Source organism: Schistocerca cancellata, chromosome 6, assembly GCF_023864275.1.
Source record: "Schistocerca cancellata isolate TAMUIC-IGC-003103 chromosome 6, iqSchCanc2.1, whole genome shotgun sequence".
Lineage (NCBI taxonomy): Eukaryota > Metazoa > Arthropoda > Insecta > Orthoptera > Acrididae > Schistocerca > Schistocerca cancellata.
This window is the reverse complement of record NC_064631.1, coordinates 504,073,686-504,099,724: the sequence shown is the minus strand read 5'-3', so window position 1 is coordinate 504,099,724 and position 26,039 is coordinate 504,073,686. Positions and strand designations below refer to the sequence as shown.

The window sequence follows — 26,039 nt, the reverse complement described above, 5'->3', positions numbered from 1 at the left end:
ATACCTAAAAACAAAGTTAAAATATTTCTCGGTGATTTCAATGTGAAAGTTGGAAACAAAGAAAATAAGAATATTGTAGACAAATATCCAGCACACCTTAAAAACAAACAGAAATGCTGAAAGACTGATCAATAGATATAAAATGTTCCAGTTGAAACTGATGTCCACACATTTCAAAAACTACCATGTAAATCCAAAACTTAGGAGAATTTCAACTGGATCCCATAGCTATATCTAAAAGGAATATCACGGAAATCGGGTGATAGCATAAGTGATTCTGAACAAAAGACTTGATGTGGACATATGCCCTGTCCTGAATGGTTTCTGAAATACAACACTTTTAATGTACATTTCTGTTTATTTTCTATATTATTCATTGTCATTGTTTACAAAGTACCTCAGTAGTATACAGGAAGTTGAGATGAACATTTTGATACAGGACTCTTGCAATGTATCAAGCCGGAAAACTACCTCAAACTGGCCTACAAAAAGTACCTAAACTACAGCACACATGCTCCGCATGAGATTTTCAATATTCTTGTGATCTCTTCGCACAAACTGTTAGTCCCAGACAAAAAAAATAGGACCTTTTTTGTAGCAAATTTATTTTAGGGTAATTGTGTACTGAGACACGTTTTTGTTATAGGGTTCAGTTTTCAAGTTATCCTAGAAAAACGTATAAAAGTGATATTAAACTTGATCTATTTCTGAAACCATTCACAATAGTTCATGTGTCAATATGAAGTTTTTTGTTCGGAGTCACTACTACTATCACACCTCAAAGCATGTACCTTTCCTCCTGATTCACATTGTCTCTCACAGTGAACATCATACTGAAGATATATTATGTATATATTCAGAAATGGGATTTTTTATTCAAATTGCTATCTCTCTAAGATTAAAATATGATTTTCCCCACCTAAAACAAAAGCACAACCAAGAGAGTAATCAGTTACGATTCCACTACAGCATATATTAGAATAGAAAAGACTGGAAAATTTAGAGAAGAAATTAACAACAACAAAAAAAATGTGATTGGCATGAATGTCAGGTACAAATTGCTAAGGCAGCAGAGAAAACTTTGGGACTGGCCAGGAACAAAAAGAAGACCTGGAGGAATGAAGATTGTGAAGAAGCACTAGAATAAAGAGCTCCAAAATAGAGAAAATGGAGATGTTACAAAAAAGAATGGCATTTAGAAGAATTCAGACAGCAAAGAAAAGAAATATCAAAAGTAATCTGGAAAATCAAAAGCACTTTTGGAAATCTTACTTATGGAAACAAGAAAACTCTACCAAAAATAAAACTAGAAATTTTTACCAAATGTTTGAACATGAATTTAAGGGTATCAGGCAAAAAGAATTTGTTTCAAAAGTGAAAATGATGAAATAGTATTAAATAACAAAGAAACTTGTGCAATACTGGTAAAATTTCGATAGGATCTTCAACTATCCAGTTTCGACAGTATTTTTTTTTTTTTTTTTTTTTTTTTAAAGCAATATCATGAAACCTGGATGAATATTTCCCATGAACAGAAGAAGAAATTCATGAAGCCATCACATCCCTCAAAAATAATGAGGACTATTGAACATTTGGAAAACTGAAAACATACTAGAAGAGCGGAAAATAGGTTTAAGCCACCCGTTGCATAAAAATGGAGACAAACAAAATGACAACAATTACAGAACTGTGACACTTCTGCCAATACTGAACAAGGTGGTGCAGTGGTTAGCACACTGGGGGAGGACGACGGTTCAAACCCATGCCCCGCCATCCTGATCGAGGTTTTCTGTGATTTCCCTTAATTCTTCAGGCAAATGCCAGGATGGTTCTTTTGAAAGGACACGGCCAATTTCCTTCCCCATCCTTTCCTAATCCGATGGTACTGATGACCTCACTGTTTTGTCCCCTCCCTCAAAGCAAGCAACCAACCAACCAACCAATCTGTCCGTGACAGACAAAATATTATCAAAAATTCTCCTGAAAAGAGTTGTAATAATGTTAGACAAACAACTGAGGGAATATCAGGGTGGTTTTTGAAAGGGAAGATCCTGCAAATAACAGATTTTTAACTTAAAATCAATAATTTGGTTCAGAATGTAACCAGCAAACCTTTAATGGTAACATTTATTGATTCCAGGAGATCATCTGATTTGGTAGACAGAGACACAGTATATGAAATCAGAAGAGACTTTGGTGTTAAAGCAAAATTAGTAAACTTAATTTTTGAAACTCTAACAAATACCCCATCTAAAGTTAAAATTTATGGGAAAAGTGTCTCAGCTATTTGAAATAAAAATTGGTGTTTAGACAGGGGGATAGTTCATCACCTACTCTGCTTAACTGTGTTATAGAAAAAATAGTATTTGGAAAATTGGAGCTAAAAATCACAAAACTGGACCAAACATTGTAAGGAGGAAAACATGTGGAATCAAGGAAAACTAACTTGTTCTTGCAGATGATTTTGCAAAAAATATGACAGATGCAGTTACTCAAATAAATCTTTTGGAGGAAATAGCAGAACTTTGTCTCTGAATTTCAGCTGATAAAACAAAATACACACAAGTAGATACAACAGAATGAGGAAGTAAATTTAAATAGCTCAGGGAAATTATACAATAGAATGGACTAGAAAAATTTCTAGTAGCTGTAAGAGTTAACAAAATGGAGAGAGCATATCGTTTGACAAAGAATATTTATAATAATAAATGCATATCTAGAAAGACAAAAGTGCAACACTATACCACAGTGGTCCAGCAAGATTGTTTATGGATGTGAAAGTAACAGTGAACTATAAGCTGGACAGAATAGAGCTACTTGAAAAACATATATTAGAAAAATAATGGGTGCAGCACAAACCACAGATGACTGGAAAATGAGAAGAATGAGATCTACAAAAACAGAGAAAATATCAGAAGTAATGGCTAAATTAAAATTAATATTTTTTGGAAACCTGTACAAAATGAATGAGAACATAATTACAAAACAAATATTTCTGTATTTCTGGAAGAATAAACTGACAGTAGCATGGATTACAGAAGTAAGGGAAGAACTAGAAAGAAATCACATCAAAGAGCCATAAATAACAGACAGAAACCTTTCTAAGAATAAAATACTAAATTTAGAAGGCTTTCTATGCAAAAGAAATATGAAATCAAGAACATGGACAGAAGAAAGGAAAAGACAACATGGAGAAAAAATAAAGGAGTACTGGAAAAATAGGAAACAACAACAAGGAAAGAAAAGTAATTAAAGTAGTAACGTGATCCTAGTAGTTGATCAATATTGGGGGGGGGGGGGGGGGGAGCAGGGAGAGGGAGGATTTGGGATGCACAATCAGCTAAAATAAGAATTCTTAAAAGAAACTGTCTAGCTATAGAAATTTCAGATTTTTTATGTGGAGCAGCTGACAGTTGTAGAAGAATCTGAATTTATCTTCTGTGTATGTCTCTTAGAGATAGTGGTCACCCCTTTACATCCTTTTCAGTTAAAGCATAAATAAAATGTATTACCTTAATTCAGTCAAAAAGGAGGTATTCAGGTATCTCAAAGTGCAACCTAAACAAGTCTGAGATCACCACAAAACTATGAAAAAGTTCTACTTTATTAGTCCGGTAGTTAAAAGAAAGGGTAAATTGCAGAAATAAGACACACACAACAAGGGAAAGTAAAGATCCTGACAGAATTCCAAGATGTTGATGACTTAAACCAGGTTTATGTAGCACTCATCATTCCCTTCAACACTTTCCAATTCTTCTATGCCATTACTTTTCCATTGGTTTTCCTTAACCATCTGATAAAGGAACCATTAGTTCTGCATGACTAATTTGTATCTCTTCCCATTCTACAGTATTATCCTTTAGTAATGTTTCTCTTTTAGAAACTAGAAAACTGCTAATTTATTTCATGGGTGAAACTTAGAACACTGTAGAACAAGCATGATGGGAGTGGCGACAGGGTGAGGGTAAGGAGGCGGCAGGGGCGGGGAGGGGGAGGGATAGTATGGTGGAACTTGCGGACAGTGAAGTGTTGCAGTTTAGACGGAGGGCAGGAGAGATGGTGCGGAGGGGGAAGGGGGTAAGTTGTGGAAAGGAGAGAAATAAAAATAAAAATAAATTAAAAGACTGGGTGTGGTGAAATGACAGCTGTGTAGTGCTGGAATGGGAACACGGAGGGGGCTGGATGGGTGAGGACAGTGACTAATTAAGGTTGAGACCAGGAGGGTTATGGGAACATAGGATGTATTGCACATAAAGTTCCCACCTGCACAATTCAGAAAAGCTGGTGTTGGTGGGAAGGATCCATATGGCACAGGCTGTGAAGCAGTCATTAAGATGAGGGATATCATATTTTTAGAGGCAAGTAAATTGTAGGAATTATCGCACATTGATGACACTGATGGGATCTAAATGTGCAACCCTCATGTGAAATTAAGAAAACTTGTATTCGAGCAAGTCAAGTAAATTACCTGCTCAAATACGAATTTCCTCGATTTTGCATGAAGGTGATACATGAGTAGACAAACTACGAGTCACTGAATGGATTTTTTCACTCCCACAACAACCCCATTTTACAAGGATGCCAACAGCAAATTACAGTGCTGGCGGCCATTAAGCTCTCCATCATGGTGACAGGCAGCCAAGGTGAACACATACGAAGGAACATGACAGTCTATTCAAATGTAAACTAGAGCTGTCTCACAGGAATCATAGTGACCAGTTTCTCGCAGCGGACTTGCCCCTGGCAGACAAAACCACAGTTCCGACTATGGCTGAGAGACAGCACACTGATGTTGGTTCCACTCTTATTTCAGAGCCAGTGCTCCTAAATTCTCTATTTCTTGCTCACATCTGAAGGCTAGTTGTGACCTCCTCTACACGCCACAGATTTTGGCAGGATTCAAGAATGGTTACAACTAAAGCAGGTGATGCAAACCACTTTGGCTCTGTTTTCCCATAACATTTGAAGATTATTATGTTCTTGACAAAAGTATGGATCAGTATTTCGTCGTTGACTTGGGCACAGAGGGTGGCCATCGTTCTGAAGGTGATAGCCCTTCCACATATCTCTGATTCTCTTCTACAGCTCCCGGCCACAAACAATATGCCGACCAAACAACAGAATGCTACAATCTTCACAGTTGACTTGGGTCTACACATCCTCTTTACTTGGACATTATCTGCTGCAGAAGTCAATGAACTACTGTTAAGTGTGAACTTTTTATGGTATTGCCACCTGTACACTGATTAGATGAATGGTAAACTTCACCAAGGCAAAAGCAGAGATGCAGTGCCATGTGCAGGTAGACCACCTAAACCTCTGCACCCAGACTCAACAGATCCTTACATTACATCAACCAGATATCTTTTGAATATTTACCACTTTCTGACTATTCAACAGGTCACAATAGAAAATTTGTATTCAAACATGGAGGTGGATTGGTCAGATTTAGCAGATGAAAATCAAATTTTGCACACAACTTTGAAGGACCTTCAAACCCCAACCCCAACCTCAAAGCAGTTTTACTAGATGCCTCAGGCAGTGGGAACGGGGAGGAATTAAAGCAGATATACAGGGACATGGTTTGACACATTCAGGAGTGTATCAACCACCTGGAATCATCAGTGACCATCTCAGAGAAAGAGATCTTTGTGGTCTCTTCTGGTCTCAATCATAGCCTTCGAGAGGCAAATTTCAAGCAATCGCACATTAGTGACAGGATAACAGTGCAACACCATTTCCCATTTATGTTAACAGTGCTCTGTCTTTGGCATGCTATCTTTCTTAAAACATGGCCTTAAAGACAATAATGTCCACAAAATTAATACTTTTCCAGGACCTCCTGTCTTTTGTAAATCTCAGTGTCCAACACCAGGCAAGTTACACTTTGCTTAGGCAGGAATTGAGGAACTGTTAGACTCTGGTATTGTGCTAGCATCAGACAGTCCTATCCACCTGTTGCTGCATGGTTCATAAAGATATGTGGGGACTGCAGGGCTCTGAACTCTCGTATGACATCAAACAGATACCTCATTCCCAATATTCAAAATGTTACGTGCACATTAGCTAGTGCTTCAATTTTCAGTGTGCTTGACTGTCAGAAGGCATAGTTACAGATCCCAATAGCATCAGAAGATATGTCCAAAACTGCCATTATTACACCGTTCAGACAATATGGATTCCTGCTCTTGGCATTTGGATTGAAGAATGCTGTCCAGACTTGGCAGCAATTCAACAGAGCCCTCAGTAACTTCCCATTCTGCTGTATTTGTATGACATGCGCATTTTCCCCTCTTTGACTGAACCGCACGAAGAGCACCTACAACTGATCTTCAAAGGACTTGAAACATCAGGATTAGTCATTGACAGGGATTAGTGAAAGTTACACAGACACCAAGTTATCTTTCTCAGCCAGTCAGTAAAGCAGGATGGTGTTCATCCCACTCAACAATATACAGATCTTATCAAATAGATGCTACAACCAACAATATTTCATGAACTTCAGAGATTCCTAGGGATGATAACTTTTACCTTCACTGTACTCCACTGGAAGCCAAGACTCTGCCCCGCTGACTCATGTCTTAGCTGGTGAGAATGCTCATAGCAAACAACCACAGCAGTCAACCAACGATATCCAACATGCTTTTGATTCAATCAAACATTGCCTCCACCAAGTTATTACATTGGCACACCTGCTACCTACAGCACATTTGTCTGTAAAGGTGGACACCAGCAAAACTACCATCAGTGCAGTCTTACAACAAATGTTAGACAACCAACAACAACTCCTTTGATTCCCCTGACATTTCTGTTATCTGAACTACATCGAGCAATTCACAATCGTCCTGAAAATGTAGTTTCTGACTTTCTCTCTCATATCAGCACGCTGAGTACCACCATACACTTTGATGCAATGGCTGAGGTATATAAGGATAATAAACAGGTAACAGAATGGCAGCATCACCAACATGATGTTGGAACAAGTACAGACTCGAGTACCACCATACACTTTGATGCAATGGCTGAGGTATATAAGGATAATCAACAGGTAACAGAATGGCAGCATCACCAACATGATGTTGGAACAAGTACAGACTCCTGGTGCAGACATGCACCTGTGTTGCAGTACCTCACGATATAAGATATGTCCTCCAGCCCTCCACCAAGTTTGTGTGGTCCACAAAGAAATCCGACCGCAGGAAATGGACATGAACATGCATTAGTTACCAGTGCAGCAAGGTCGGCTGCCACTCTTTCTTGAAGCATGACAAATTTGCAATACATAAAGAAAGGTTACAGCACATCCAACTAGACCTCGTGGGACCTCTACCAGAATTGAACAGTTATCATTGTATAACGTCAGCCTTAGACAGAGTAACCACTGGTTAGAGGCAGTTCCACTGATGGGTACGACAGCCAGCACCACTGTGCTGACATTCCTACAGATGTGGATCACATGTTTCGGCGGCTCACATATTTCCATGGAGTAGGGAATGCCAATTTGAGTCACACCTGTTTACTAAGTTATGCAGGGTATGTGGTGTTAACGATTTAGAACAATGACATACAATGCACAAAGTAATGCCCTTGTTGAATTTTGGCACTGCACTCGTAAGGCAGTACATATGTGCCATTCTGACCCGTAGGTGGAAGCACTCTCTCAAATTCTGCTTGGTTTATGAACAGCCTACAAAGAGAATTTACAGATCCTTGGCAGAAGCTTTTTATGGTAAATGTCTCGCTCTTCCTACAGATTTCATGGCTCCAGTTCCACCTCTAGCCAACATACCGAGTTGCCAGCATCAGTTGGATGGGTAAAAACAACATATTGCCTATGCCCATATACCTCCATTTCAGACTCACAGTATGGCATGCCCATAGGGCATTGAAGGATTTTGAGCACATTATAATTTGAAATGACACTATCCAGGCATCTCTGCAACTGCCTTATTCCGCACCACAAGGGTCCTATGAGAAGCCCTCCACTATTTCCATCCAATGTTTGAAAATGGTGTGGGAGCTACATCATCCAGAGATAGGTGAGGAACTTCCAATCCTTCGAGAATACCCTCGCGAATGTCAGGCTCACCATAAGATGTGTCTCGGTACTGCTGCTCTCTTGCACAGATAGGTGATTCATCACCACACTCCCCTACTGTATGATCTCTACGTCTACATCTGTAGTCTGTAAACCACTGTGAGGTCCATGACAGAGGGTACCAGCTATTAGGGTTTCTTCCTTGGAGCAGGGGAAGAACGATTGTTTCAGTGCCTCTGTGCGTGCAGTAATTATTCTAGTCTTACCTTCATGAGCCCTGTGTGAGCAATACATAGGTGATTGTAGGATATTCTTGGAGTAATCATTTAAAGCCGGTTCTTGAAATTTTGTTAATAGACTTTCTCAGGATAGTTTATGTCTATCTTCAAGAGTGTTCCAGGTCAGTTCCTTCAGTATCTCTGTGACACTCTTCCATGGATTAAACCAACTAGTGACTGTTCATCATGCTGCCCGTCTTTATACGTTTATTATCCCCTGTTGGTACTATCCAGTACGAGTCCCACACATTTGAGCAAATGTCTAGAACCAGTTGCATGAGTGATTTTTAAGCAATCTTCTACCAATAAACTGAAGTCTGCCACCTGCTTTACCCACAACTGAACTCATGTGATCATTCCATTTCATGTCCCCACAGAGTGTTACATCCACGTATCTACAGGGTGCTCCATCTGAGGTTTCAGATGAGATTATCTCGAGAAAACTATACATCGGGTAAAAATAGTGGGTAAGACAAGTTTGTAAGCTCAATGGAGGACATCAAATGATACTACACGTGACCTCCAGACCCACCCTCTTGGGAGGGGTGGGGGGCAACTTAAATCTTAAATGGAAACACCCATTTTTTATTGCACATTCGGATTCTCCTTAAAAAAGTAATCAAGTTTTGTCTGAAACATTTCTTAAACCATTGACAGATGGCACTGAAATAGAGAAAAAAGTAAAACTGGGGAGGAACTCTTATTTATTTAGAATTATCTGAGAAAGATTCATCAGATCGATAAACAATGTGCAGCAGTTCTTTTGTTATGCCAAATTAAGCTATTTTTGTACAAAATGTACTATATCCTACTTTTAGCATTACCCAGGAACGACGACATGGATGTAGCAGAATGATGTTCCTGTGGGGTCTTCATTAGTGATTCCCCTTGCCTCTCACAATTTGGGGTGTTTAATTAATGAAATTAGCCATGAAGAAATTGTTCACAATTATCCCCATTTGCTTCAATGCATAAAGTCAATTGTCTGCGAAAGTTGTCCACAGTTTTGAGCAGCACATCCCGTGGAGGCCACTGAATTGGTCCACCGCATCATATCCACCGACCAGGGTACCGTAAATTTAAAATGTTCCGCACATTTTTAGCATAATGGGGAGCTGCTCCATCCTGCTGGAACCTCATTCGTTGCCCAGTTACTAAATAAACATCTTCCATTAGCTCCAACAAAGAGAAGTTGTAAATCATTGGTCCAAAAAATATGGTCCTATCAACTAACTATTTAAAATTCCACACCGGACCATTAATGACCATTTATGTTGATTGGCAGTGGGTCTGTGCCAGTGTGAATTGACAGCGACCAATGATGAAGCTCATGACGATTTCCCTCACCATTGTTTTTGATTGTGGCTTCATCGGTGAACATAATGTATCTAAAAAAATCATTGTCACCTCTTATCATTTCAAAGGCCCATTGGCAGAAATGCACACGTATTTGCATATCTTTCGGAGTTAATGCCTGTGTCAGTGTGATATGATACGCATGACATTTATATGCCTTCAAAATCCTCAAAACGTTCATTTCAGTATTCCAGTTTCTCTCTGAATCGCACGACTACTGATTTTGGGACCTAGTTGAACACAGGCAAGAACAGTAAGGGTAAGAGCATCATTGTCATTGTATTCGTGATAACAAGGTGGATGGTGCATGTATCCATTTCGAGCTAGTTGAGTGCAAATTCGAATAATGCTTTTGCTTGGATGTTGTCTCTTTGGGAAACAATCTGCATACAATTGTGCAGCTGCAGTGTAATTGTTGTGGCATTCACCTAAAATTAACATCATATCAACAGTCTCTACAGGAGGATAGTGAGCCATGTTTCACTAAAGAATAATTTACTTTTATCAGTTGATGTTTACGGTTCACAATCTGAAAGTAAAGTGATGTCTGATCGCTCTGCACCGACCTTTATACTGAGCCATAGTTCACAGTTTGGCCACAGTAGTGCCACAGTCAGGTCAGTAATTCAATTGTGAAGATTTCCCTAATGAGGTTTTAATACCATTCTGCCTCCCTTCATCAAAAACTGTGGCAAGTAGGATACATTTTGTAAAAAAATAGCTTAATTTGGCGTAATGAAAGAATTGGTGCACATTTTGCATCGATTTGATGCGTCCTTCTCGGATCATTCTAAATAAATGGGAGTTCTTTCTCGATTTCAGCGCCATCTGTCAATGATATAAAAAATGTTTCAGACAAAACTTGATTACTTTTTATGGAGAATCTGAATCTGCAATAAAAAATGGGGGTTTCCATTTACGATTTAAAAGTTGGGGGGGTCACGGGTAGTATCATTTGATATCCCCCTTTGAGCTTACAAACTTGTCTTACCCACTATTTTGACCCGATGTATAGTTTTCGAGATAATCTCATCCAACATTTCAGATGGACCACCCTGTATATGAGAAGGCCAATTCCAACAGTGACTTTTGATATTATAGTTATAGGATATTACATTACTGGACACTTAAACCAAGTTGTCAATCTCTGCAACACTTTTCAGTCTTATCAAGATCTGACTGAATATTTATGCAGCTTCTTTCAGATAGTGCTTCATTATCCCTGTCAGATTCTATACTGAATTTGCAGCTGAGTTAGCCCCTCTTCTAATTATAATGTATTGTAGATGGCTTGAACAAAAACTGTGCCCAGTTCTTGGCAAAAATCCCAGGTCACACCCAGCTTCACCCAACATGCACTTTTCTCACATTACATAATGAAAGCTTTGGATCAAGACAGTCAAGTAGATGCCGTATTTCTGATTTCTGAAAAGCATTTGACTCAGTACCACACATATGCTTGTTGTCAAAAGTATGATGCTATGGTGTATCAAGTGAAGTTTGTGACTGGACTAAGAACCTTTTGGTTGGGAGGATGTGGCATGTTATCTTGAATGGACAGTCATTGTCAGATGTAGAAAACTTTGGGTGTGCCCCATGGAAGTATGTTGGGACCCTTGCTGTTCATGTTGTCATGCAGACAATATTAGTAGTAAAATTAGGCTTTTTGCAGATGATGCAGTTATCTGTAATGAAGTACTATCTGAAAGAAGCTGCATAAGTATTCAATCAGATCTTGACAAGATTTAAAAGTGGTGCAGATATTGGCAACTTGGTTTAAGTGTTCAGAAATGCAATATTTTCCACTCACAAAACGAAAAAATGTAGTACCCTGTGACTACAATATCGAAGAGTCACTGTTGGAATTGTCCTTCTCATACAGATACTTGGATGTAACTCTTTGTGGGGATGTGAAATGGAATGTTCACATAGGTTCAATTGTGGATAAAGCAGGTGGCAGACTTTGGTTATTGGTAGAATACTGGGGAAATGCAATGAATCTACAAAGGAGATTGCTTAAAAATCACTCATGCAACTGGTTCTAGACATTTGCTCAAGTGCGTGGGACTCATACCAGATAGTACTAACAGGGGATATTAAACAAATAGAGAAGGGCAACATGAATGGTCACAGGTTTAATTCATGAGAGAGTGTCACAGAGATACTGAAGGCAGAGATACTGAAGGAACTGAACTGGGGGACCCTTGAAGATAGAGGTAAACTATCCTGAGAAGCCTATTAACAAAAAAATTTCAAGAACTGGCTTTGAATGATTACTCTAAGAATGTGCTACAACCCCCTATGTATCACTCACATAGGGCTCGGGAAGATAAGATTAAAGTAATTGTTGCACACACAGAGGCGCTGAAACAATCATTTTAACGATATCAGCTGTTTCTCAACATCATTGACACTAATACTTACTTCATTCATCTTTTCAGTGGGATGAGGATTAAATTGGGGCAATTCTCTTGGGTTTTCCTTTATAACAGAACATTTGAAAACAGAGTTAAGCATTTCAGCTTTTGCTTTGCTACCCTCAATTTTAGTGCCTGTCTTATTCACTAAGGACTGAACACTAGGGGTCTCTGAAAGATCACTTGACAATATTCTCCTATGGTAGTCATTGAAGGCCTCATGCATTTCTCTCTTGACAGCCAAATGTGTTTCATTCAGCGTATCTCTATCTATAGCCCTACACTTCGTTTTACTAATATTATGCAGTAATCTGTTTCTCTAGACTACAACCACTGCTCTCACAGTGGCCGGGTTCTGCAGGCCACATGCTACATGAATGGGTCCCTCAGGAATTGATTCCATTGACAGGCAATGTAGAAACATTCCAGCTGTTCTTGTTTGGTGTCCTGCTACATCTGCAGGGTTGGCATGGTATACTGGATTACTGGATACTGGCCAGTTGATCAGTACCACCACATCCACATTATTTTACAGGCTAGTGGTGCTCCGCACTTGGCGCAGGGGGGGGGGGGGGGGGGCTCTAGAGCTACTGTCTTAGTCTCTACTTTGCTACTTTGTAGTTGGCATATGCAAATGTGTTTATTTTGGTGTCAGGTACTGAGTTAATATAGTGCTATAATTTCATTCAGTCATCCATGAAAGTTATTTGTATATCCATTTGCATGGTTTATTCCACAGACCCGTTTGGAGTTTCAAATGGTTTCGCTTCATTTTCTAGGAACAAAATGCCCCACTATTGAAAATGTCAATGAAACTCTTATGGACATCTGATCAAAGAGTAAACCAAGAACTATACAACAAGCTTGTGAGTGAAATTTATGAAGCTGTGGAAATTTTATCAGATCGTGAAAATTATTTAATTATTATACTTCCAAAGAAAGGAAGAGTGGATAGATATATGGATACGAAAATTATTTTACAAACAGTCTTGCAATGCATGCATCAAAAAGATTCAGAAGAGTATTTTATCAAAGAATTGGAGGAAAAAATTGAAAGTAGATTAGAGGATGATTAGTTAAGTTTGGCAGGGCACTTTAGAATCAGTTTTACCAATGTGATAAATAATAGAGGGCAGATTTAATATAAATATGTTTTCTATGTTTAGACTGTGTGCTGTCAACTACAGGGATAAAAGAACATTGCACATTATTTATTCAAAGCAGAGTGTTGTGGTCAGCATAAGCAGAAAGTTACAAGGAGGCAAAATCCCAAAATCAGGGAAGATGTAAGGCAGGGTAGGCTTAATAAAAAAGGAACATGTGGTGGCTGATGGCTGCGATGTCCACAGTAATGTACGGAAAACTAAAGTGATGTTGTGTCTATGGTTGATATGTGGAGTGCTCAATATGAAACTTGAGCAATTTTGCTCTCTTGTAAGCAGAATGGATAAAGGAAGATGCAACAAGGATAAAGACTGCAGAAGACAAAAGAAACAGCAGAAGACAAAAAGAAACAACTTCTAACACCAAGAAATGTAAACCTTGAGACCAGAAAAAGATGCATGGGAAGCTGCGTTTGGAAAATAACACTATTTGGGTGTACAATGTAGACAATGAGGAAGACAGAAATTGAACAATTAGAAGCCCTAATAATGTGATGTTACAAGAGACTGTTCAAAATCAGATAGACTGAGTAGAATTGTTAACTGAGTAATGAATGAAGAATCCTGTGATATGACAACTAGACAGAATGAATCGAAAAGAGAGAATGGTGGGAGCACACATTAAGAGATGGATTGTTGCTGAAAAATGAAGTTGAGGGGATTGTGAAGGTGAAATAGTCACAGGGAAGGTCTGTATATGAATAAAAGAGACAGATAACCGATGGTACTGAAAGCAGCAGTTACGATAAAATGATTTTACACTGGTAGGTGACACAAATTGTGAAATACATAAAGTCAAACTGACATTAAAAAATACGTGAGGAAAAAATGGAAGACAGCATCACATCTCTTGAAACATCAATGGGTATAGAACAAATATTAATTTTACTTTTTTGCTTGCAAAAATATTCAAGCTTCAGAGAGGAGCCAGTCTTCTTCCTGTTATAATCTGAGAAGCCAATTAGCTGCCTTTATTCTGATAGAAGCATTACTTTTATTTTCATATTTGTAAAAGATGCATTATAAAATCCAGTAATTCAACTACTACCTAAATCACAATCTATTAAAAAAATGAAGTGTAGGCATACAAGAAGAAAATCTGAGATGCATCATGTTCCATCAAACACATCTAGCTGAACCCAATTTCACTCTGGTGCAGTGTCAAAGCGGAATGTACATGTAAAACAATGTGGAGTCATGCACATTGATAAATGTGTATCTTTGGTTACAGCATTAATGACTAGGGTCACTCACTCATACCATTCAACCATTTCATTGTTATATTATCTAAATGCAATAATGGCAGCATATGGCAACATGGGCAGTATTGTGTAGAGTACGGTAAGATGAAAGATAAAGAAACCAAACTTCCACAAAAAAGGTGATCTTGCTTATTTCTTAAAACAATTATTTTTTATAATGTAAGTCAACTTGATTAGGTAGCAAAGAAATCACAAACTTCACATCAATGGTATGTTCAGAAGAATGTATTATTGTGCTATGTATCAAGAATTGTAACCTCTTTTTTATATATATGCAATGAATCATAATGAATAAAGCAGTGTTATTATTATTGTAAGTTAATTAGGTAATAGATTTGTTTGTGCTTTTTTTGTGGTACAATAAACCCAGATATTATCAATTGTGTAATTTCAAAAACTTCATTACCTTTGTTTAATATTGGAGCAACAGGGTGATTTAGTGCAATAAGAAGATGTATGTTTCACTGCCAGACACAGATGGAAGAAATGCCAGTGATACACTATTACCCTCTATTAACAACCTTCCTTATAATTACCCACAACCAAGGTTGATGTAAGCTAATTTCAGGTCAGTGTAAAAAACTAAAATGGTGTTACAGGATGTCTTGACGTTAGAAAAAGTGGCATAAAAATACTGAAAAATCTAAACCCCCAGGTGTTCACAGAAAGGCGATTACCCCCACAAAAGCCTTCTTACAAAATTACAGGAGATCAGTTTCAGTGAAAGATGAGGAAAATGTACTGCAGCTACCATACATACATCATCCATAGATATATCAAGTTAAAATTGGATTTATAATATTTTCCTCAGAACTACACTGATGAGCTAAATAAATTAGTACACCTGCCTAATACCATGTAGGGCCACCACTAACATGCAAGAGTGCCGAACACGATGTTGCATGGACTTGACTGATGTGTGAAGCAATGCTAGAGGGAAATGACTCCATGAATCCTGCAGGGCTGTCCATATATCTGTAAAGGTATGAGGGGGTGGAGACCTCTTCTCAACAGCATGTTGCAAGGCATCCCATATATGCTCAATAATGTTCATGTCTGGGAAGTTTAGTGGCCAACTGAAGTGTTTAAACTAAGAAGAGTGTTCCTGGACCCACTCTGTAGAAATACTGGACATGTGGGGTGTCACATTGTCCTGCTGGAATTGCCCAAGTCCGTCGGAATGCACAATGAGCATGAGTGGATGCAGGTGATCAGACAGGATGCTTACGTATGTGTCACCTGTCAGAGTCATATCTAGACCCATCAGGGGTCTCAGATCACTCCAACTCCACAAGCCCCACACCATTACAGAACCTGCACCTGCTTGAACAGTCCCCTGCTGACATACAGAGTCCATGGATTCATGAGGTTGTCTGCAAACACGTACATGTCCATCTGCTCAACACAATTTGAAACGAGACTCCTCCAACCAGGCAACATGTTTTCAATCAGCAGCAGGCCAATGTCAGTGTTGACGGGCCCAGGTGATGTGTAAAGCTTTGTGTTGTGCAGTCATCAAGGGTATATGAGCGGGCCTGGCTCTGAAAGCCCATATCAATGACGTTTCATTGAATTGTTCACACACTGACACTTGCTGATAGCTCAGCACTGAAATCTGCAGCACTATGCCGAAGAGCTGCACTTCTGTCACGTTGAATGATTCTCTTCCATCATCATTGGCCCCCTTCTTGCAGGATCTTTTTCCAGCCACATCGATGTCAGAGATTTGATGTTTTACTGGATTCCTGGTATTCATGGTACACTTGTGAAATGGTCATATGGGAAAATCCCCACTTCATTGCTACCTCGGAGACACTGTGTCCCATCGCTTGTGAGCCGACTATAACACCATGTTCAAACTCACTTAAATCTTGATAACCTGTCGTTGTAGCAGTAGTAAACAATCTTCCAACTGTGCCAGACACTTGCCGTCTTACTTAGGTGTTGCTGACCACAGTGCCATTTTCTGCCTGTTTACATATTTCTGTATTTGAACATGCATGCCTATACCAGTTTCTTTGGTGCTTCAGTATATATAAGCAGTCCATGCTTCCCTTGTTTTATCAGTGAATGGAACATGAAAAAAACCTGTACAGAAAAATATTTCAGTTACTGACTGATTTCAGAATATACAGCACTGAGCTGAAGAGTGAAGGCAGGTGTTAGGTAAAAGCTGAATGATGTTATCATGTACAATATAACATGTACAGTGCTACATTTCTCCATACTAATGCATCATTCTACAACAATAATCAATGTTTGGAGTTAATTCACTTGTGTTGGCTATTATTCCGCACAGGCCACCCGAAGAGTTCTTCATAGAAAGGTAGGTGATCATCCCATAGATAACATTGAAAGGTAGGTGTTCATCCTTTAGATAACACTGGAGTTTTTTTATGTCATTGATTGTATTAGACTTAACCGGTTCCTTTCCTGATAGACAAGCTAGTTTCTCTATCACTGTCAATTTATCACATTGGAGGCCCATACAGGGTGACTTATCATTGTAGAAACAGTAATACAACCTTTGTGTCATCAGACTGTGAAAAACTGTTAACAGATAATGTCACCTACACTTGTCTTCAAGTACTTCGACTTTATTCAGAAATTCTGGTCTTTGCGTGGTGCAGTTGCCACCATGACTTGATGTCTGGCATTTCAGTAGCAGCAACCTCTCTAGCAAGAAATTTATCTGTTATGAAATTCTAAGAACCACCACGGTGACATCATATAAAGTAAGCAATCTGTAGTGTTTCCTTAATTTCCTTTTTGAATGCCAAAATTCCTATCACAGGGTAAAAAGCTGTATTCTCTCACTAGATATTAATGTAGAAATTTATTGACTTTCCCGGAATTGGTTAGGTAAAACAGAAATCTGCTGAGAATATGACTGAGAAGAAACAAAGTTCAGTGTATTCGTATGGTATATTCTTGGCAACACTCACTGCATTACAAATAATTGGTAAGCACTATTGGCACCCTAAAATGCAATATATGTTTAACATCATGCATAACAAAGTTAATGTACAGCAGTCAAAACAACTGCAGCATATTGTTTCCTAATGAACACTAATGGTAATGCTACCTAGGAGTGCGAGTAGAAAATGTTAATAATATGCGGGGCAGCATGAGTGCTGCTTTATAAGCTTTATTTATATGTGGACGTGAGTAACAACTGAAGCCTCTTTACTTTTAAAAGAGGATGAGTCATCAACTGATCCGTCTCTAATGACCTCATTGTCGACGGGACGTTAAACACTAAATCTCCTCCTCCTCCTCCTCATCAACTGATACCTGTATAAAAATAATATTGTTCTTCATAATCCTATAGGATGCACACTAACTGACACACAGATACCTCTTTAATGTCAGTTTGTGCACTTACAAATGTAGTATCCAAGCAATACTAAGCTCAAAAACATCAGGCCATGGACTAAAGCTCTTTTAAAAATATTCAATTCATTTATACACACAATGGAAAATCCAGGCTCAAATAACAATATCATGAACTGGCTAGAGTGCTACTCGTCATATAGAGGAGAAGTAAGTCGTGGACAGGAACAACAAAGAGACTGCTATATGTTTAAGCTTTGTGCCAGAAGGTCTTCTTCTAAAGTAGAAAACACAGACATTCACACAAGCACAACTGACACACACATGACCAGTTTCTCTGGCTACAGAGGTCTGGACTCAGTGGCAGGGACAGTGGTGTGCTTTTGTGAATACATGAGTGTTTTCTACTTTTAGAACAAGGCCTTTTGGCCAAAAGCTTAAATGTATAGCAGTCTTTTTGTTGTGCCTACCTGCAGCTCAACATCTCCTCTATACTGTAAGCAGCAATCTGTCCCTTTCATAATATTATCTAATCATTTGTTCTTCACATGTAGTGATATTTTCAGTATTATGAAAAGGAAAGTTGCTACTCACCATGTAGCAGAGATGCTGAGTCGCAGATAGGCATAACTAATATTGTTACATTCCATCCTGGATTTTCCATTGTAGTGATATTTTCTTTATCTTTAATTGGCTCGTAAGTGTTCTGGCATTATCAAACCATCAGAGTGTAGCTGTGGATCTTCGCCAAAGAATACATGTCTTTTCATGAGTATATATGAACTTGTGGAATTCTCACATCTGAGAACTACTGGAGAGTCAGCAATTTGTTGGCTGTGATTCTTCCAGCATTGCATTGCATATTGGTTGCTGATAGTACACTCAAAACTTTTTTCACAGCATGAGTGTACCCACAATCCAAGTCAGTGGGCATTCATGTTATTTTTTTTTTTTTTTTAGGGGTAGAGGAAATGAAGCACAATTTTTTATACAATAAAACTTGAAACTATTGAAGAACTCTTTCATAATTACAAAACGAACAACTGCTACCAATTTATAATAGAAATCCACTACCTAAAACATATTTCACTGAGAGAGTACTACAGTTTCTCTGCACCAAAATGCCAACAGCCTGTCCAGCATATAAACAAAAAAATTACACAGATGAAGTTACACTGGTGCATTACTGTGCATTGTGTACCAACAAAACAAATTTTAATTCATATCAATGCCATCCCTGTGCCACTATTTGCTTGCTTGTGGAGCAATCCAAAATGTGTTAGGATTGAACTATTTCCAAAAGACCGAGACTTCTGTTTCTTAGGATGCACCCTGAGGGAAGCCACTATCCTCAAGTTTATTCTGATATGTTAAGTGAGATATGCTAGCTACTATGTTCTCTTTTCACATTCTCTGCAAATAAGTGAGCATATTTAAAAATCTTAAACATGGCTGCAACTTCAGCAATGGTGTGACAGTGAACTTGGAGAGGATGAAAAAATCAGCCAACCAGTTGCAAATAAACCTTCATTGGAATTCTTGACATAGGACCTTGTTACATCAGATGCTGATTAAGTACATTGAATAAAGACAAACAGCTCTTGCAATATGCGACAAACATCTCAAGAACACAAATAACCATAAACCATGAATAAGATTGCAACACTATTGTATTATATGTGTGTAGATCAAAGCCAAGTGTAGGGGCACTAAGTCATGGCTTGTGATTATGTGTCCTCAAGATGAATGACGAATATGACATGACCCATTTGGCTTTATTCAGTATACTTAATCAGCAACTGATGAACAAGGTCCATTATACCTTCTGAAGCAGACAATATTACAATTGTTGAAACCTAGATCAAGCATACCAATAAACCTTTATTTACAACTTATTGGCTGATTTTTTTCAACCTTTCCAAATGAGCATATTTTATTTTGTAATATTTGAACTTATTTTACTTTGTGACATTTGAAGAATCTTTTGTTAAAAGTAATTGCAGGGGAAGAACAGTGTCAATGGGAAGTACTAAACTACAGGTGAATTGACAGGGATGGGACCAGCTGGTCAGTCACAGCAGGCATATTAAATTATGCTTATCTGCAGTTTGGTGCTCAGTCCTGTCCTACAAGAGTTTCTGTAGGTGTCTCGGGATCATACTTAGGGTCTGAGCAGATGGTGCTCGTGAAAGGAGCATCAGGTATGAAAGGAGCATCAGGTACTCCCCTGAATGCCCGGAGCTTTGGCAATTTGTGCCACTTATGCATTACTTAGGATGACGGGCAAGCCAACCTCCTGAGTATATGATTGTTTCCAATTCAGTGTCAGATCCAAATCTGCAAGTTCATTCTTTTTGTGCTTGGGTCCTATGGAGAAGTGAGGTAACCCTGCCAGTGCTGGTTGTAACTTAAGTTGGCCTCAACAGTATTTATTATGGTTGCATTTTCAGGTATAATAAAAAAAAATTAGTTCACAAAAAAAGCAGTATTGTTAGACCTAGTGATGTACATCTCAGGGACTGTTCTAGTATATAGGTTAAGATTTTATAAATACATACCTTAGGCATGTAGTAACACCAGACATTGCAGCAGATACTAAATGGTTTAAATCTCCATATGTTGGCGTCGTCAGTTTTAATGTACGGAAACAGATGTCATAGAGAGCCTCATTATCTATACAGTATGTCTCGTCTGAATTCTCGACCAGCTGATGAACTGAGAGAGTAGCATTGTAAGGTTCCACAACCGTGTCAGACACCTGCAGAGCAATAACAATGAACCTCATTAGTTGTAACAATGAATGACACTCAGACTCCTGTAAGGTGCAAGTAGTAGTAGTAGCTTTATTCATCCGTAGATCTCTTTTTACAAGGATATAGGACATGTCAAAGTATTTACAAGATTAGACCAGTTTAAAATAAGCTAATTTGTATACTCATACATTTACAGACTTCTAGTTGGATACACTCATTAGATTTACTCCTGGTATACTTTTTTTACAAATAACTTATTAAATAATGTAATGTCACATTGTTCACTCATATCTTACTATCAGTCACTGCACACACTATACAAACATCATTTCATTTCATAACACTTCACTGAAGTGTTAAAATGTTTTAGAATTACATTATTGCAATATAATTATGCTGAGCAGGTCAGCAAAGCTGTTTACTATTATTCATGAAGAGAGGTTAAATTCTTGATCCACCATTTTAAAATAATTTTTTGGCGTATAAGTCACTGTGGTAGAATGACGACATGCTTCACACCAAAACAGCTGCAGATGTTTCCTCCTCCATTGTGTCCAAATCTCAAATACCATCCATTTCAACTAGACAATTAACTCAACATTTACATACATACTCAGGAAGTCAACCTAGTGCATGGTGGAGGGTACTTTTAACACTATTAGTCCACTTCCAAATGAATACAAGATTAACGCACGATCTGTATACTCCTTATCTCTCTGGCACGCTTCTCCCTGAGATTTGATTTGATTTGATTTTGTGTTCCGTAGGTCCAACTGTGTTGGGTTCGCAAGGATGTGGAATGAGTCAGTTTTTTACAAATATAACGAGATAATCTTATAGCACATATAGACATTTGAGAACATAATTATATAAAAATGTACACAGTAAATTCTTTGAGCAGCAATACAAAAAGAAGACGATACATATTTTCTTAGAATCATTGAAGCACTACAATATACACATAAAATTAGAGAGATATGAGTGCGCACGGAGGCTTTCCGGCAGTTGTTCTTCCCGCAAACCATACGCGACTGGAACGGGAAAGGGAGGTAATGACAGTGGGACATAAAGTGCCCTCCACCGCACGTGATTGATTGGGTGGCTTGCGGAGTATAAATGTAAATGTAGATGAAAAACAGATACAGAGCACACACAGATACAGAGCTCAAGTTAAATAACATTCTTAGTGGTGTTATGTCAACTTGTATTATATAATATTAAAATTTTACAATTTATTTATTTAAAAATTCACCTAGGCTGTAAAAAGCTTTCTCTAGCAGAAATATTTTTAGTGCTTTCTTAATCTTACACTTGTTATGAATCTCAGTCTTTATTTCAGGAGGAGGAGCATTGAAGAGTACTGTTCCAGTGTAGTGGACACCCTTTTGCGCCAAGCTCAAATTTCTATGCTTGCTGTGTATGTCATTCTTCATCCTTGTGTTATGCCCATGATAATTATTGTTTGGTTGAAATATATCTATATTTTTACAGACAAAACACATGAGAGGAAAAATATATTGGCATGTAGTTGTCTATATTTTAAGTTTTTCAAAGCTATTTATACATGAGTCTCTTGGGCGCAATCCACATATAACTCTTAAAGCTTGCTTCTGAGCAATGAACACTTTCCTTGCTAATGGCTGGTTGCCCCCACAAAATAATGCCATAGTCAACGAGTGAGTGAAAATAGCCATAGTATGCCACTTTTGCAGTGTTAGGTTCAATACGTGTAGTGACAACCCGTAAAGCATACATAGCAGAGCTAAGCCTCTTACAGACATCTATAACATGTGAAGACCAGTTCGTTTTCTTGTCAATGTGCACTCCAAGAAATTTTGTTGTTTCCATTCTTTCTATTGGCTGATTACCACATGTCCACTTATCTCTCTCTCTTTTTCTGTTTTTGTACAGAACTGAATAAAGCTGGTCTTACTGGAATTTAATGAGACCATTCACCTTGAACCAATTAACCACATCTGAGAGTACGTGATTAATGGATTCCTCAAGATTACTATCTGTTCTACTGCTCATAAAAATTGTGGTATCATCAGCAAATAATGTAAATTTATAGAACACGCTTGTACATGATGGTAGATCATTCATAAAAATCAGGAGTAATAGTGGCCCAATAATTGAGCTCTGAGGCACTCCATACGTAATGGAACTCCATTGAGAATGTGAAGAAACATGACATACTCCATCTGAGCTATTCAAGACAACTTTTTGTTTTCTGTCTTGGAGATATGACTGAAGCCAATTGCCTGCAACACCACTTATTCCTACTAATTTTGCTTTTTGCAAGAGAATATGGTGATCAACACAGTCAAACACTTTCGACAAATCACAGAAGACACCAAGTGCTAACATTTTTTCATTAAGGGTTTCTAGGACTTCATTTGCAAATGCATAGATTGTGTCTTCTGTTGAACGGCCCTTTTGAAAGCCAAATTGGCTCTTGCTGAGAACGCTATTCTTCATGAGATGATCAGTAATTCGTACATGTATTAGCTTTTCTAGAATTTTAGAGAAAGCTGTCAGCAAAGAGATAGATCGATAGTTAGTTCAGTTTTATCACCCTTTTTGTACAGGAGCTTCACAATGGCATACTTAAGTCTACCGGGAACAACACTTTTCTGAATGGAAGCATTGAAAATATGACAGAGAATGTTCATTATCCACACACAAGAATATTTCAATAAATTACTAGAAATATTATCAACCCCTGCAGAGTTCTTACTTTTTAGAGACATGATTTTTTGAATTTCATCTACAGTGATAGGATTAAGATAAATTTCTGAAATTGTGTTTGAAGATACAGCTCGACAAAGCTGACCACGTTTGAAGCCCGTCAGTTCTGCAGAGCGCCCCATTCTGCTCTCTCATGTAAATGACTACTGAGGTCGCTGATATGGAGTATCTGTGCAGTAGGTGGCAGCACAATGAACCTAATATGAAAATCGTATGTTTTTGGAGATGTCCGAATACTTTTGATCACATAGTGTACATATTTAAATTGATGACTTAATTTTTGGTTTTTAAATATATACTGTCACTTTTCGGAAGTGTTCGCCACACTGAACGTATTGATACAGACACAAAGTTCAGACACAAAGTTGACTATTAAGTAAATACTTGTTCACGTACATGGATGAAAAACATAACTGAAAGCTACTTATTGGCTCTAAATAAAAAACAGATATCGGAAAGACAAGAAGGGTGACGACTGGAGATACCAAGAGTGCAGTCAACAATAAAAAATTAACAGTGCCAAAACGAGCGAATGTTTCCGCTCAGGACTGAGTACTCCAAGGATCGAGCGACTCCAGTTATTGCTTCCAGTGGCTGGCGGTGTTAGAATGTGGCTTCAGAGTATCTACAGTGATGGCTGGAGAGAGATAGGCTTCATTATGAAATTGAAGTACCAATGTGTGAACGTGAGTAGTACATCTTCTTGCTCGTGAAATACTATATCTGCTAATTTTCAGAGTTATAAAATGTAAACAGTTTTGTGTGCTCGGGTATGATTGCAAAATGGTTCAAATGGCTCCAAGCACTATGGGACTTAACATCTAAGGTCATCAGTCCCCCTAGACTTAGAACTACTTAAACCTAAGGACATCACACACATCCATGCCCAAGGCAGGATTTGAACCTGCGACTGCAGCAGCAGCGCGGTTCCGGACTGAAGCGCCTAGAACCGCTCGGCCACATCAGCCGGCGGGTATGATTTGTACATACTTAGCTGGTAACGTAATTTCTTACTCGCTGCATTAGCTTCCACAAGAATACATAGCTGAATAAGTGTTTAAGGGCTAAATTCAAATGATTTTAAATTAACAGACATCTTCGACTCTGTTATGGCGTATCGACAAGCGACGGCATGAAGACAAGAACGCAAGAGCAGAGAAGGCTGTGAGACGACGTCAGCCAATAGCCTGCTACCTAGGACGGCAACACGACAGGAGTGGCCCCTATCCGAAGAGAATGTTAAGTGCCGCTCCTGCCAGCCTCGGCCCCACAGTACCAGAAGTACTATACGGACACTAGCAGAGGGGTCTAGATGAGGAGTGATACTTTTTTGTAATAAAAACTTTTAATGTGATTTGCTTGAATTGTTGTATAGCTATCTAAGAAGGCAGCATCCTTTTGGCACCTTAATAGAGGCAAGTGGGCAGGACCCCACAGTATTCTTTCAACAAAACGAAATGTAAACAGTTTCCAAAATTTGGCAATGTTCCCGTCTTTTTTCATGCACGTGAACTTCATGCTCAGCTTTGACCCTGAACGACACGTCAGCTTGTTACATGTTAAATGAATGTGGAGCAAATTAATATGCAGCATTATATTAATTAGTTTTAACTAATGAAAAGGATAATTAGTCTAATCAGTATACAATAATTAAATGAATATGTATTATGCTTATTTTAACTTTGGCGTACGCCCTAAGATATCTTCACCTATGCCTAGGTTAGATATATCCTCTGGGGGCATGTGTACCCCATTTTCTTACCACTTGCTTTAGCTCACTTAATGAAAGCACTACAGACTGATTTCAATCAGAAGAATAAATGGAAGAATAGCTAGTAACACTGAAGAGTGAAAGCCATGACTTCAAATGAGGCAGAACAGGAGATCGAGGGGAAATAGGTTTATCTTATCCACGACCGGTTTAAGGACCAAGGTGAGAGGGGCGTTAGTGGCTCCATAACTGCTAGGTTTCTATACAGGACGTCTAGTAGTTATGACCGCTGAGAGGGGCATCCAGTTGCAAGATTTGGATACAGTGCATATCAGTTGGTAGCGAAAACTGACGGAGTTTCGCCTTGTTAAAGGTACGTGACTGCTGCACTTGAGAAACCATGAGGTAGCGGGTGGTCAGCCACGCACGCATCACCACTTCTGAATCCGATTTTCGTAAACCGAATTCCAAGTACCGCTAGTGGTTGGTCGTGCACTTTGATTCTGAAGTGCGGCCTGAATTCCTGTTCCACAGTCTGTTATTCCCTCCTATGTATACGCTATACTGTTTTTGAAACGTCGTTGCTTTAAAAAATGTCGGGTAATCTCGGCGGAATGACTTTGTGCAGCCAAGGAGAAGAACTACAGTAAAGTTTGCTCAAACTGGCACGTGTATAATTCGGAGATCTGCTCAAATCGTACAAGTATTTCAGTTCCGACGCATTCAGTGCACTTTTGTTTGCTGATTTTTTGTATAAAGCGAAACGTAGAAACGGAAAGCAAATCTTAGAACATTTATTGTATACTGCGGAAACGAGCCTATGCAGCACTACTGTATTACAATTCATTAGTTATTCACGACTCTACAAGGACGTTAATTTTAACACCTCTGTTAAGCCGCGCAAAACCAGGAAAAGAGGTCCAGCGCAGCGCTGCTGGTGTGGACCTAAAACCGCGCCACGCTGTGCAACAACGAATAAG

General features: G+C 38.6%; 1 protein-coding gene across 1 annotated transcript in view; it reads right to left on the bottom strand.

Annotated features, from left to right (window-relative positions):
* Positions 1 to 26,039, bottom strand: part of LOC126088401 (tubulin beta chain-like) — an 87,716-nt gene that overhangs the window by 35,519 nt on the left and 26,158 nt on the right. The window contains exon 5 of the mRNA XM_049906541.1: positions 20,406 to 20,605. Coding sequence (XP_049762498.1) covers positions 20,406 to 20,605 — 200 coding nt within the window. The remainder of the gene's footprint in view (positions 1 to 20,405; positions 20,606 to 26,039) is intronic.